Source organism: Myxocyprinus asiaticus, chromosome 24, assembly GCF_019703515.2.
Source record: "Myxocyprinus asiaticus isolate MX2 ecotype Aquarium Trade chromosome 24, UBuf_Myxa_2, whole genome shotgun sequence".
Lineage (NCBI taxonomy): Eukaryota > Metazoa > Chordata > Actinopteri > Cypriniformes > Catostomidae > Myxocyprinus > Myxocyprinus asiaticus.
This window is the reverse complement of record NC_059367.1, coordinates 25,378,050-25,391,783: the sequence shown is the minus strand read 5'-3', so window position 1 is coordinate 25,391,783 and position 13,734 is coordinate 25,378,050. Positions and strand designations below refer to the sequence as shown.

Sequence of the window (13,734 nt, the reverse complement as noted above, 5' to 3'; positions counted from 1 at the left end):
TTATGCAAGACCTTTTCTCACATTTAAGTTCAGATATCATTTTTGGGACTACTTTTAACAGGTTTCCAAGGTTTTTCCACATATGAACTTTTATGTGGTTCCTTAGTGTCTAAATACATTTTAAGGCCACTGTAATTAGTGAGCTTACATATTTTCAAAGCACATTCATATTAAAAGGCTGCCTTGAGTATAAATCTAAATAAATATCTTTTCAAAAATATCAGGGCAGTTACCACAGACTGTGGCACGGCATGTTCTTGTTTGACAAACACACGTGGCTGCACAGACGTTTACACAAGGGAGGGTGGCTAGGTGAGCATGCCTGAAATTTTAGAGAACTAAAATCTGTGAATCACACTCTCACTGTGCATCAGGGTAACAGAAATAATGCAGCCTGTTTAAACTAAACTAACTTGTAAGACTCGACCGTGCTTGTTTGTAAGCACCTTTAGGGCATTAGATTAAGATTCCAAAGAAAACTTTGAGAAAACTTAGAGACAGCCTGAGTTTTGCTGTACGTCTATACCCCACACAGAGTTCCCACTGTAAATCACGATTCATCAAGACACTGTCACTGAAATACCGTTTTCCACTCTTTACACTCATCATCTGCAATTTGTTTGTGGCATACTGACTTTGCAGTACCGTGCTTTCTTTCTGCCTGCTTATGTAACTACAGCTTGGACTGAGCTGATGTCCAGTGAATTGCTGCTCTTTTCTGCTTAAGAGGAGAGAAATCTGATTTTGTCTCTTGATTTCTCTTGTTTTAGTCAAATTACACTCATGCAATTGAAAATGTAACTTAAAGAGCAATCAGAACTATATAACAAGACATTAAGGCAGTTTCCAATAGTGCGTTATAAAGAAAGTGGGGGAGGTAAAAAGGCAAGACTTAAACAGCCATTACATGGACAATGTAACAATGATGTCTGTGTAATCTGCTTAATATGGAAACAATGGATATATCGTTATTGTGCAATTGCTTAAGCCAGAGGTTCCCAACCTTTTTTTTTTTTTGTCAGCCGAACCTCTATGACCTCAATTATGCTGGAAAAATAAATAAATAAATAACTGTCAAATATACTTGTTTTCCAGTATATCCAAAAATCCTTACAGGACAAATTTACTTGAGAAGCAAAATGATAAAGTGAGATTAAAGATATCAGAGAAAAGTAACATAATTTTGTGAGGTTTATGCTTTAAACAAATAAAAATGGGGCATGAAAATTAAATGCGTTTTTCCTATGAATTAAGTTTATTTTGCTTACCCTACTCTCAAATACTTTACTCTGTTTTATTCTGTTGTTAGATTCTCAGAAAACAAGGCGTAGTATCTCATGTTATTTTGCTTTTAAGTACATTTATCTATTTTTAAAGTTAAGATACTTTTACATGTAAAAAAGACCACAATTCTGAGTCAGAAATTTGTTTTTGGTAGAGTATCAGTATTTTCTTGAAGTACTCCCTCAGATTGTTGTTATGTTATCCTATTAATAAATATAATGAATTTCACGTTGTTGTGTGGAAATAATTAAAACAATGTGTTTATTCATTTTGATTCATCATGTACTTATTCCATTTTGATGGTTTTAATTTTATGCACTTATTAGATTTTTAATGTTCTAATTTTTTTTATTCCATTTAATTTGGCAATTGACATTTGGCATTTCTATCGCAATCTCAAAACCCCTGCAGTGCCATCACAAACCCCCCGGTTGTGAAACCCTGGCCAAAGCATTTAAAGTTGCTGCACCAGTAACCCAAGTGCATGCACCACAAAAACACTGAGTTTGTGTTCAAGATTGCTTCACACAGAGAAACTTTGATTCAGATTCAGTGACATGCATATCTTTGTTTGGAGCACTCTTCTTTTACATTAGTTCACTGAAGTAACATCCACATTTCATTAATACCTGACTGGACCAGACCTCATCCAATCAAATAATTTATGCCACTTGCATTGTGACCATTCATCCGTAACACATTACTACATTATTCTGCTGAGCTCATATGCAAAATGAATAACCATCTCTCGTGTGCTTACATTCAGCCCAATATGGACCCACATAAGTCTGATCGTTTAGTCCGAGTGGCCATGTGACATGTTATATTCTCAGTCCTTGTCTTAATTTGATGCTTGTCATTTGTCTTTCACCCCACCCCCAACAAAGAACCCCTGCTAAATTCATCATGCTAGATGACCCCTTTAGGTTAATTAGCCTTCGGCAGGACAACAACACTAATGTGAACTGATGCACTTGGGTAGACAGAGATTGAGTGACTGCGCTGCCTCAGGCGCTGCAGATCAGACTAGTTTCATCATAAGACTTAGACCAGGGGGAGGGGGAGAAACCACATGGACAACTTTGCACAACGATAGTAGATGGGTGAGACTGTTGTTAGAAATCTGTTTTGACTAAGGAATGTCGATTTCATAGAGTTGTCAATCAGATAGATATTTGAAGTGTTGCACAACAGCTAAATAACGAAAATAATACATAATAATAAAATAATAAATAATGTCATGAAATTTAATTAGAACATGATCTTCATGTCTGGTTCTTGGCAAAAAACACCCTTTCTTTAGTTTTCCACTGTCCAGGTCAGATATAATGAAGTCTCATGGGGTAAAATACCACTGAAAGTGACAAAAATGTCACCGAAATTCTAAATGTGGGGGACAAAAATGTAACATTTGATATGTTTAAATTATATTCTAGGCCTAGTATTTTAATGTTACTTTTTTATTATTTAAATTTAAATGTAAAACAAATAATAATTAAAAAAAACCATAAAAACACATTTTACCTCTGAAAATCAACACTGATAACTGAGGGATAATTCACCCAAAAATGAAAATTCTGTAATAATTTACTCACCCCATGTTGTTCCAGAACCATGTTTGGCCAAATGTAAGCCTGAGTCACCATTCACTTTCATTATATGGAAAAAATAAAAAATAAAGATGCAACGAAAGTGCATAGCGACTGAGGCTAACATGCATAATATCTTCTTTTGTGTTCTACGGAAAAAGAGAGTAATTCAGGTTTGGACCTAAATGACGGTGAGTAAATGATGACAGAATTTTCCTTTCTGGGTGAATTATACCTTTATTAAAAGGTTATTTGCTGTCACTGTCATCCATTTTCCAGTGTAAGTAAGACTGAAATCTGACCTACGGGAAGGCCCAAACAGACCCTAAATGTGCAAAAGTAAACACTGAAAGAATGTTGTCTTACCCAGATCTCCATGGAAACTGTTGTTAAAGTTGTTGGAGCTTCCATCAGCCGGCCAGATCTTGCGGACACCAACAAGATGGCCCTCAGAGAGTGCTAACTGTTGCTTGAGACGTTTGTGGGAGTAAGGTGTAGGAGGACTTCCGCTCTCAAAGGACTGCTGAGAGTGCTGGGACGGAGAGCGACTCTTCTCTCGGTACATACGGTAGGCGGTGGGGCTCGGGGACACGTGGCTGGACTGACCTGAGGAAAAGTCCTCTTCGCTGGAGGTCAGATTTTCATTGGAGCTACAATCAGGCGTGTAGCCATCCTCAAAACTCCCAGGCGAGTACGAACGCCTGGGCCACGTTAGATGCAAATCCTCCCCATCTCCCATAATGCCCCCCACATAAACGGTTGTATAGGGCTGACAGTCAGACTGCTGCCAGTTCTGTTGAAGAGCTCTTTGAGACTCAGTCTTCCCTCCATTAAGTCGTATAGAACTGTCTTTGAGGAACTGAGGATTCTGATCAGCATCTTCATCCTCACAGTTGTAACTGGTCTCTGCAGATCTGTCATGGTGTTTAGACCGCACTGGTTTATGGACCTCCCCAAAAGCAGTGGAAAGGTTACACGGTACAGAGGGTAAGGACCTCTTGCGCTCCATCTGCATAGCTTGACTGCCCAAACTACTTATCTTTTCAGAGACTTCTCTATCATTGACTCTAACAAGACCTTTTTCATGGTGGTACTCCATATTCACATAGTAAGGCCTCTCACTTTTGCCCTCCCCTGATGTTTGAGAATTGGCTCGCCTAATACGTTCAAAGTTTGACCTGAGAGCTGCAACTCCCAACCCCATGTTGGCTTTCTCCTTTGGTGGGGACTCAGGAACCCCATCCACCTCATGGTGTCCAGGACCACGGCCAGCATTGGGCCCGTATGGAGTTTCAATGCTCCTTTTTTTGGACCGAGACATCCCATTTGTTTCCCCATCTCCGTTTTTCTGTCTGTCCTGGTCTGAGATATTCCCTCCCTCCACCTCAACACACAGCTGAGACTCACGATTCTCCTCTGGGGACCATCCTGCTGTTGTTGTGTGCCTCGGTTTATCTGGTTGAAACCTGCTTCCTTCAGCTTTCCCAGGCAGCTGATGATGGGAGTTTGTGCATGCTGGCTGGTTCCCATCACCTTGTGAGACCTTACTGAAGCCCCATCTTTGAGAATCGTGGCTTCTTCTCTCCTTGGCCAGAAGCGTTTGCAGGTAGATCATACGAAAGCGCTCTTTGTTTACTTCCATCTCCAGTCTCCTGATAGAGTTTCTGCATTTCTCCAGCTCCTGCTCAATGTTTCCCACAGAGTTCAAAGCCATTTCAGGAGGATCTGAGTCAGGAAACTGAGCTTTCCATGCTTCCACAAAACCAACAGGTTCTACCATGGTTGCTTGATGCTAGATCACTTATTTAGTGAGAAAATAATTGTCAACATACTCGACATATTGTTTCTAGTAACACACACAAAGCCAACGTTGATAACTTTACCATTTTCTTTTCACTTGAACATGTTCTGTATGCATAACATAATCACTTTCAAATCTGACTTATAGCTGATGTTGGACAGACGCTCACCTCTCTCCACAAACAATAACAAGCAGCGCCGAAAAATACATTAAACGTTTACATACGCGTTTCGTCCCATTTAAATGGCAGATGTGTGATTGAGAATCGCTCTTTATAAACACTGGTTCGCTCGCGACATGTCCTTTCATTTATGTTATCAGCGCAAGTTGCTGAAATCTGTTTATTCTGCTCATTTGAACGTTATTTCCAAAGAAGCTTCCAGAAATAATCGCTTTAGTCTCTCAAATGTTCATTATGTCCATATTTCGCAAAAGCGGTCTGTACTCTTCGAGTAAAATGCTACATTGCACTGTTGACATCGCTGTCCGTCACTCTATATGACCAGACTGTACTCTCTCTCTCTCTCTCTCTCTCTCTCTCTCTCTGTGTGTGTGTGTGTGTGTGTGTGCTGCAGGAAGAGGTGGGACTAGACTGAGTCCATGATTAATAGTGACTGCACAGACAATCTCAGTTTAAAGGGATATTTTCAAAAATGAAAATTGTCTCATCATTTTTTCGCCCTCATGCCATCCCTGATGTGTACGACTTTCTCTCTTCTGCTGAACACAAACAACGATTTTAAGAAGAATATTTCAGCTCTGTAGGTCTGTACAATTCAAGTGAATACCGACCAGAGCTTTGAAGCTCCAAAAAGCACATAAAGTCAGAATAAAAGTAATCCATATGACTCCAGTGGTTTAATCCATGTCTTCAGAATGATATGATAGGAGTAGGTGAGAAACAGATCAATATTTAAGTCCTTTTTCTTTTTTCTTTTCTTTATTTTTATTTTTATTTTTTTACCATAAAATCCATTTTCACTTTCAAAATGTGAAAGATTGTGAAAGTGAAATGTCTTAAATATTGATCTGTTTCTCATCCACAATTGCTTAAAGAAAGTTATACACATCTGGGATGGCATAAGGGTGAGTAGATGATTTTTGGGGACACTATCCCTTTAAATATACGGGGTCGATTATTCAGAAACAAAGGCAAATAAAACATAAAAAGCGTTTGCCATGTGTAGGTACCGATCAAACAGAATGTGTTATGTGTCCGCCTGCGCTGTTTTCAGTTGTTTTTCTAGTAAACCATGCATCAGATGGACGCATTTGTTCGTTGCGGGTGCGTCTCGCTATTGTCTCTGCGTCTCGCGCTGGTGTGCCGCGTTTGTTATACGTGTCAGAACGTCAAATTTTAAAAACGCTTCTCGAGACACGTGTGTTTGTTTTTTGCGCAATAATGCTTTCAGTCTGAACGGCCCCTGGCAGGTTTATTTCCACCCAAAAACTTGTTAATTTGTATTGTAGCCTAGATGTTATTTGTATTATTTTAACAGGAGGCTACATATGAATTACCCCACATTATAAGAACACGATAACAATTCATACCGTATTTTTTTAAGCTAACATCCTAAAACACCTTGACTTTGTTCTCAACTGCGACTTGTGAAGTGCTGAGGCATGAACTTGTCTCCATCTAGCGTTACTAAATAGAACGGCAGTTCGACCATTTAAGGGTTAGTTCATCCAAAAATGAAAATTCTGTCATCATTTACTCACCCTCATATTATTCCAGTCCTGCATGGCATTCTTTCTTCCATGTAAGTTACACAAAAGGCAAAATATTAGGGACTGTCAGCATCAATTGCATCTTTTTTCATACAGTGAAAGTGAGTGGTGACTGTGGTGTCATTCTGCTTAACATCTCCTTTTGTGTTCCATGGAAGAAAGTCAAATGGGTTTGAGGCAACATGAGGCTGAAATAATAATGACAGAATTTTCCATATTCTGTGAACTATCCATTTAAATAGTATTGTTTATAGCAGTTCCTATGCAAGTTCTTCCAAATCAAAACATCTTAGAAAATAAATATTTCACTTTATTGTTTCAGTGTTTCCTAGTGGTCTCATTCCCGCTACCCTCAACTGATAAACAAACCAACACATTCATTTAAAAAAATTTGCGTATTTATTTACATAATTTGTATTTTTAACAAACCACGAAGGCTCTTTTCTGTCGGTTCAGTGATATATTAAAATGGATCTTTGTCTGACAGTTTAATCAACTCCAGGTCGTGAAGTTCAGATGCACCTTCTCCCCACCTAACATTTCAAAAGAAGCAACATTTCTAGGTTGTTGGTTAAAAATTAACATTATTGTCCATGGTTTTGAGGCCAAGTAGGGGAAATTGTAACACAAGAAAAGCATCTTGTAAACAGAATAATTACTATTTCATTATTGATTGATCAGGAAACCAATGTGTTTCAGATTCTTACACTATTTTAGTACCTTACGTAATTATACATTAGTAATGTGATCTCTTTGAAATGTAATGAGATTCTGTAAAAGTGTTCCAATTTTGTTCCCCAATTTACTGCACCAGAAATCAATATTTCCTTGTTCCAGCTGCTTTGTTGGCCTGTAAATGGTGTCATTTCTTGCATCAAAAGATGAAGTGTACTTAGTGTGTTATGGAGGGAAATCATTTAAATTGTTACATTTTATCCTTGTTTATCTAGAAGTGAAAGCTTTTATTTCCACTCATCCCAAAAAAACGTTACACCACCACAACCATAAAAAGTCACATTCTGACCCAAGAAGGGAATGCTTACAGGTATGTACAGTATTTTTGTGCTTTACTTATAAAGTATTGCACAGTAATTATTATAATTAACAGTTTAGGAGAGGCAAATGGATGTAAAAATGACTTGTTTTGGCATATGTCCAGCTGACCATAGTTCATAATGATTGCATAATACCCATTTATAATTCCTTTTATTTGAACCTTGCCAAAATGTCAGTCTGTAAGGTGTTGTGCCAGCATATGCATTTGTGTGGGGCATATGCATGGCATATTCTTTATGTGGACACATATCTAAAACAAGTAGAACTGTGTTCCTGAATATTTCTGTTTTGCACAAACATATCTGTGATTGGTTACAATGCTCAACTGCTGCTGCTGCAAAAAATAAATAAATAAATAAATAAATAATATTAATAATAATTGTAAATTGAAGAGACCTGAAATATCTGAAAAGGAGTAATTAAACGTAACTCATTTTAATTACTGTAAATATTTTTAATATTGTAATTACTGTAATCAGTGCTAAAAAGCAGATAATACAGTGTTTCTGGCCTTGAATTGATTAGACAATGACTAAAGGCTAATGACCTTTAAATGACTTTAAAGCAACAAAAAACAATGCCATCACAACGATGCAATGTAACACATGCCATCAACTTTCATAACACTCATTCTCCCTTTTCAAATCCAGTCTAAACAGTGAAAAAGTAGAATGTTACTATGACACCATACTGTACCACATGTATGTCGTGCTTTGTCTGCAGAGAAAAGGCACTATTTTATACATAATTTCTATGCAACACATGCAATGCTTTTGTCATGATAATTTGCTTCTTAAGACTTAAAATCTGAGCTAACAATGAATTTAGAAGAAGTTTTTATTGTTTTTCTGGGAGCGTCTTCCAACCACCCAATTAAAAGAGAGAGTATTCATTCAGAGTAATAAAAGCAGGGAGGCTGCCATTTGATCATTCATAATCTTGAGTCAAGTGTCATTCATGTTAACCATCAATAAAATCCGGAAGAGTGCAGTCTACATAAAATATGTACTTGTAGGATACTTGTGCATGGTAGGCCAGAGAAGTACAGGCATTCTTATTGAATCCGGTGTATTTCACACACACACACACACACACACACACACACACACACACACACACACACACACACACACACACACACAAAAAATAGCTCTTTGGCTGAACTTGATTTAACTGTGGACAGTGGTTCCAAGTGTTTGAAATGTGTTTTCTTAACTTAAAATTACAATGTAATCTCAACATAAACACTTGTGTAGAAATAACGTCCTGGATACTTGCGTAACCTGACACTATGGGTCACTTTTGGGAGCCCGAGACACCTCTGGTCTTTGATAAAAGGCCAATGAAAATTGGCGAGTGGTATTTGCATGCCACTCCCCCGGACATACGGGTATAAAAGGAGCTGGTATGCAACCACTCATTCAGGTTTTATGCTGAGGAGCCGAGACAAGGTCCGGCCATTTCAGCGGGTAGTTCAGCGTTGTGGCAAGAGGGACACAACATCTCGTTCCCTCCATCAGGGAACGGAGGTTACGCAAGTAACCATGACGTTCCCTATCTGTCACTCACTCGACGTTGTGTCGATGTAGTGACACTAGGGGTCCCTATACAAAACTCCACAACTGGCTGAACTGTGTTACGTGAACTGGCGGTGTGTGATGGGCAGACAACTGTGTGCCTCGTAGCCAGCGCACCAGGCTGGGTTCAGCCTCCTGGCACCTCTCATGGAACCTGATGATCAGGTCGTGCTTCCCTAAGGACTTACCGTCCTCTGTGTCATGGTGTGCTGCTATAGCAGCAACGTACACCTTCAAGGTGGAAGGGGACAGCCGACCTTCCAACCTCTCCTGCAGGAAGGAAAGCACCGATCCGACTGCACATCTCTGGGGGTCTTCCTGTCGGGAAGAACACCACTTAGCGAACAGACGCCACTTAAAGACATACAGGTGCCTCATAGATGGGGCCCTAGCCTGAGTGATCGTGTCTACCACCGCGGGTGGTAGACCACTTAGGTCTTCTGCATTCCGTCCGGGAGCCAGACATGGAGATTCCAGAGGTCTGGTTGCGGGTGCCAGATGGATCCCTGTCCCTGAGAAAGAAGGTCCTTCCTCAGGGGATGTCGCGAGGAGCATGAGCTCCGAGAACCACGTCTGGGTGGGCCAGTAGGTTGCTACCAGGATGACCTGCTCCGCGTCCTCCCTGACCTTGCACAGAGTCTGTGTAAGTAGGCTCACTGGGGGAAACGCATATTTGCGCAGGCCAGGAGGCCAGCTCTGTGCCAGCGTGTCTATGCCGAGAGGTGCCTCGGTCACGGCGTACCAGAGCGGGCGGTGGGAGGATTCTTGGGAGGTGAACATGTCTACCTGTGCCTGTCTGAATCGACTCCAAATCAGCTGGACCACTTGAGGGTGGAGTCTCCACTCTCCCCTGAGGGTAACCTGCCATGAAAGCACATCCGCTGCAGTGTTGAGGTCGCCCGGGATGTGAGTGGCTCACAGCGACTTGAAGTGCTGCTGACTCCAAAGGAGGAGATGGCGGGCGAGTTGTGACATCCAACGAGAGCGCAGACCGCCTTGGCGGTTGATATATGCTACCGTTGCCGTATTGTCTATTTGAACGCCTTCAAACAGGTCAGCACAGACTGTGCATGCTCGTTCGTGAGGCGCGCTGTCAATGAGACCAACTCCAAACGGAGAAAAGAGATGCTCTGAACCGGGAGGAGCTTGCTCTTTTCCCAGTTGACCCGAAGCCCTAATCGGCTGAGGTGCGAGAGCACCAAGTCCCTGTGTGCACACAACATGTCCTGAGAGTGAGCAAGGATTAGCCAGTCGTCGAGATAGTTGAGAATGCGAATGCCCACTTCCCTTAACGGGGCAAGAGCTGCCTCTGCGACTTTCGTGAAGACACGAGGGGACAAGGACAGGCCGAAAGGGAGGACCTTGTACTGATATGCCTGACCCTCCAATGCAAACCGGTGTTTTCGTCCTTCACCAAGGTGAAGTGGATACCGCTGAACCAGAGCGGACGCCTGGCGAATTGAATCACATAGCCGAGTCGGACGGTCCGGACCAGCCATCGCAACGGATTGAAAAGCGCAAGCCACGCATCCAAGTTCCGCACGAGGGGGACCAAAGGGACAACGTCATTGGACGTACCGGCAGGTGGGGCCTCGCAGCGGGGCGGAGCTCGAGGTGCCACACCCTGTCGTGGCCATGCTGAGTCTAGGGATATCGAAGCACTTACCTGGCTCCTTGTGACCACCCCCAGAACAGCCTGGGACGGGGGAGGAAGAGGCCTGTCCTCGCAACCCGTGGAGACTGTCACATCGGGGGGCGGATGTGTGCCACAGCTGGGCGCGCAGGGGCGGGGAGACCACAGCTGGAGCGCCAATCCTGCAAGGGAAAAAAAAAGGTGGACAGTGGTCGTGATGATGACCGTGCACACCGGGTATGTGACCCAGGGAAGGAGGAAACCGCTCTTTTGCTGAACTGTTGGGTACCGCAGCCACTTGGGCATGAGGCGAAATCAAATGAAAAGGCAACAAAAGATTCTCCACCCGGCCCTCCACCGGGGGATGGAGTGGTCTTACTACCAGCTCCAGTGCAGTGAGTTCCGTCTACCCTGGGTCGCCCGTCTCAGGGGCGCTTTGATGACCTTCTTGGGTTCTTGGCAGCCGGCTGTGAGACATGTGGCATCTGCTTCCTGTGGTGGGCTCCAGTCCAGGCCGAAGGGGTGGGCTGCGGCGGAGCCGGTGCAGTCACCGCAGGGGGACGCAAGGAACCGTGTCTTGTCGGCCTCACCCATCTCGACCAGGTTGAGCCAAAGGTGGCACTCCTGGACCACTAATGTGGACATCGTCCGCCCGAGAGACCGCGCCGTGAACTTCGTCGCTTGGAGAGTGAGGTCGGTCGCCGAACGCAGTTCCTGCATCAGATCTGGGGCTGAATTACCCTTGTGCAGTTCTTTTAGTGCCTTGGCTTGGTGGACATGCAGGAGAGCCATTGTGTGCAGGGCAGAGGCTTGAACCTTCAGGGCTTGGACGGGAGCATTGGGCGTCCACGCCAGGTGGCGGCACTCCAGGTGGCGGCGCCAGGTGGTGGCGCATAGATGCACCGCGAGCGCCTTATCCACCGGGGGAATCGCCGTATACCCCCTGGCCGCCCCGCCATCGAGGGCAGTGAGGGCGGGGGAACTGAGAAATCGGGACCGGGCAGTAAAAGGTACCTCCCACAATTTTGTCAACTCCTCGTGCACTTGAAAGGCACTGGAGCAGGGCACAGCTGCTTTGAGCGGCGCCGCGAGCCCAGGAACCAATCATCGAGCCACCCGGGAAAGCATGTCCGTCATCTCTGCATCAGCCTATGACTGGGCAATCGTCCCCGAAGGGGGGAGCCCAGCTGAGGCTTTTGCGTCCGACTGGACAAGCCCGCTAAGTGATAAGATATGCCATCAGTAGCTTCTTGAAATTTTGCAACTTAGTTTATAATAATTTAATATATAAAAAAAGAGTCAGCTATAATTTTATCTATAATTTGAATACATGTTAATAATTAAAAAAAAAGATACTGATAATTGCGGTGTGTGTGTGTGTTTGTGTACAAACTGGTAAAAAAATTAAACGAGATGTAAGATAATACTATCAAACACAAAGCATGTAAACTATTATTCGCATAAGTAACAAAACACTACTTCAAGTTCTTTCAAGAAAGTAGCTTATTGTGACAGTACCATGTTGTTACTGTTACGGTAAAAGACAGCAATTCATATTTCTTTCAATCCAACATAGCTGGGGGGAAAAAAACAGGGTTTTGTCAAGAATTCCAACCTTACCAGGTACTCTGATCAGGGCGCTCAAATCTTCATACAGGTACATTACTCTTCTAAGTTATCATCAGACGCTGCAAAACACATTAAGATGTATTGCTTTCATTACAATTTAGAACTGTTTAGGAGAAACCAGTGATTCCCAGTCTTATAATAACTTTATATCCTTTTAAGATCTAATCACACTTTGTGTGATTTTTAGACTTTGCAATATCTGGGATGCCGCCCTGGGTGAAGGAGTACCACACACTTTAGAAACCACTAGGACAGGGGGCCTGGGTAGCTCAGCGAGTATTGCAATGCTGACTACCACCCCTGGAGTCACAAGTTCGAATCCAGGGTGTGCTGAGTGACTCCAGCCAGGTCTCCTTAGCAATCAAATTGGCCCGGTTGCTAGGGAGGGTGGAGTCACATGGGGTAACCTCCTTGTTGTCACAATTAGTGGTTCTTGCTCTCAATAGGGCATGTGGTAAGTTGTGCGTGGATCGCAGAGAATAGCATGAGCCTCCACATGCTGAGAGTCTTCGTGGTGTCATGTACAGCGAGCCACATGATAAGATGCGTGGATTGACTGTTTCAGAAGTGGAAGCAACTGAGACTTGTCCTCCGCCACCCAGATTGAGGGGAGTAACCATGCCACCACGAGGACCTAGTAAGTAGTGGGAACTGGGTATGCCAAATTGGGGTGAAAAGGGGATAAATAAAATAGAAACCACTGGATTATCACAGCACCAGCTAGATTATAGAGAATATACTAACAAAGTCACGTAGTGATGTAGGCTGAGCCTCGAGGATAATAGCCACATTAGCTCTGCGTTCATCCTCGGTACATCTTTCTCGCGCATTCCGAGTGAAAAAATAAGTCTGGCGGTCATCCGGAATTCACAGAACCTCAGTTGCCAACGTAACTAGCATTCTGTTTCATTCCTCCTGAGGGTAACCTGCCATGAAAGCACATCCGCTGCAGTGTTGAGGTCGCCCGGGATGTGAGTGGCTCACAGCGACTTGAAGTGCTGCTGACTCCAAAGGAGGAGATGGCGGGCGAGTTGTGACATCCAACGAGGCGGTGCTTAAGCACTAGTGGATGACTACTACCAACATAGTCATGAGAAATGCCACTCACCTGAAAAACAGTCAAGGCTGTCCCTGAAGAACTGCTGAACTCACAGCATGAAGGGTAGAAATATTGACCTTGTAGAAGCGAGCAAAGGTACATGGAGAATCCCAGGTAGCTGCAGATATCCACCATGAAGACTCCTCTAAAGGCAGCCCAAGATGTAGACACAGCCCTAGTAGAATGACAAGAGATACCTCCTGGGAAGGGCTTTTGAGCTTTCTTGTATTTCAGAGTGATCACCTCCACAATCCAATGTGACGATCTCTGCTTAGATACAGCGGCACCCTTCTGGACACCACCATATCAAACAAATAGCTGATCTGTTTGTCTTA

General features: G+C 43.2%; 1 protein-coding gene across 1 annotated transcript in view; it reads right to left on the bottom strand.

Annotated features, from left to right (window-relative positions):
• LOC127414598 (breakpoint cluster region protein-like) overlaps positions 1 to 5,180 on the bottom strand; it is an 83,316-nt gene extending 78,136 nt beyond the window's left edge. The window contains exon 1 of the mRNA XM_051652740.1: positions 3,240 to 5,180. Within this exon, the coding sequence (XP_051508700.1) occupies positions 3,240 to 4,653 (1,414 nt within the window). The 5' untranslated portion in view covers positions 4,654 to 5,180. The remainder of the gene's footprint in view (positions 1 to 3,239) is intronic.
• Positions 5,181 to 13,734: the final 8,554 nt, after the last annotated feature.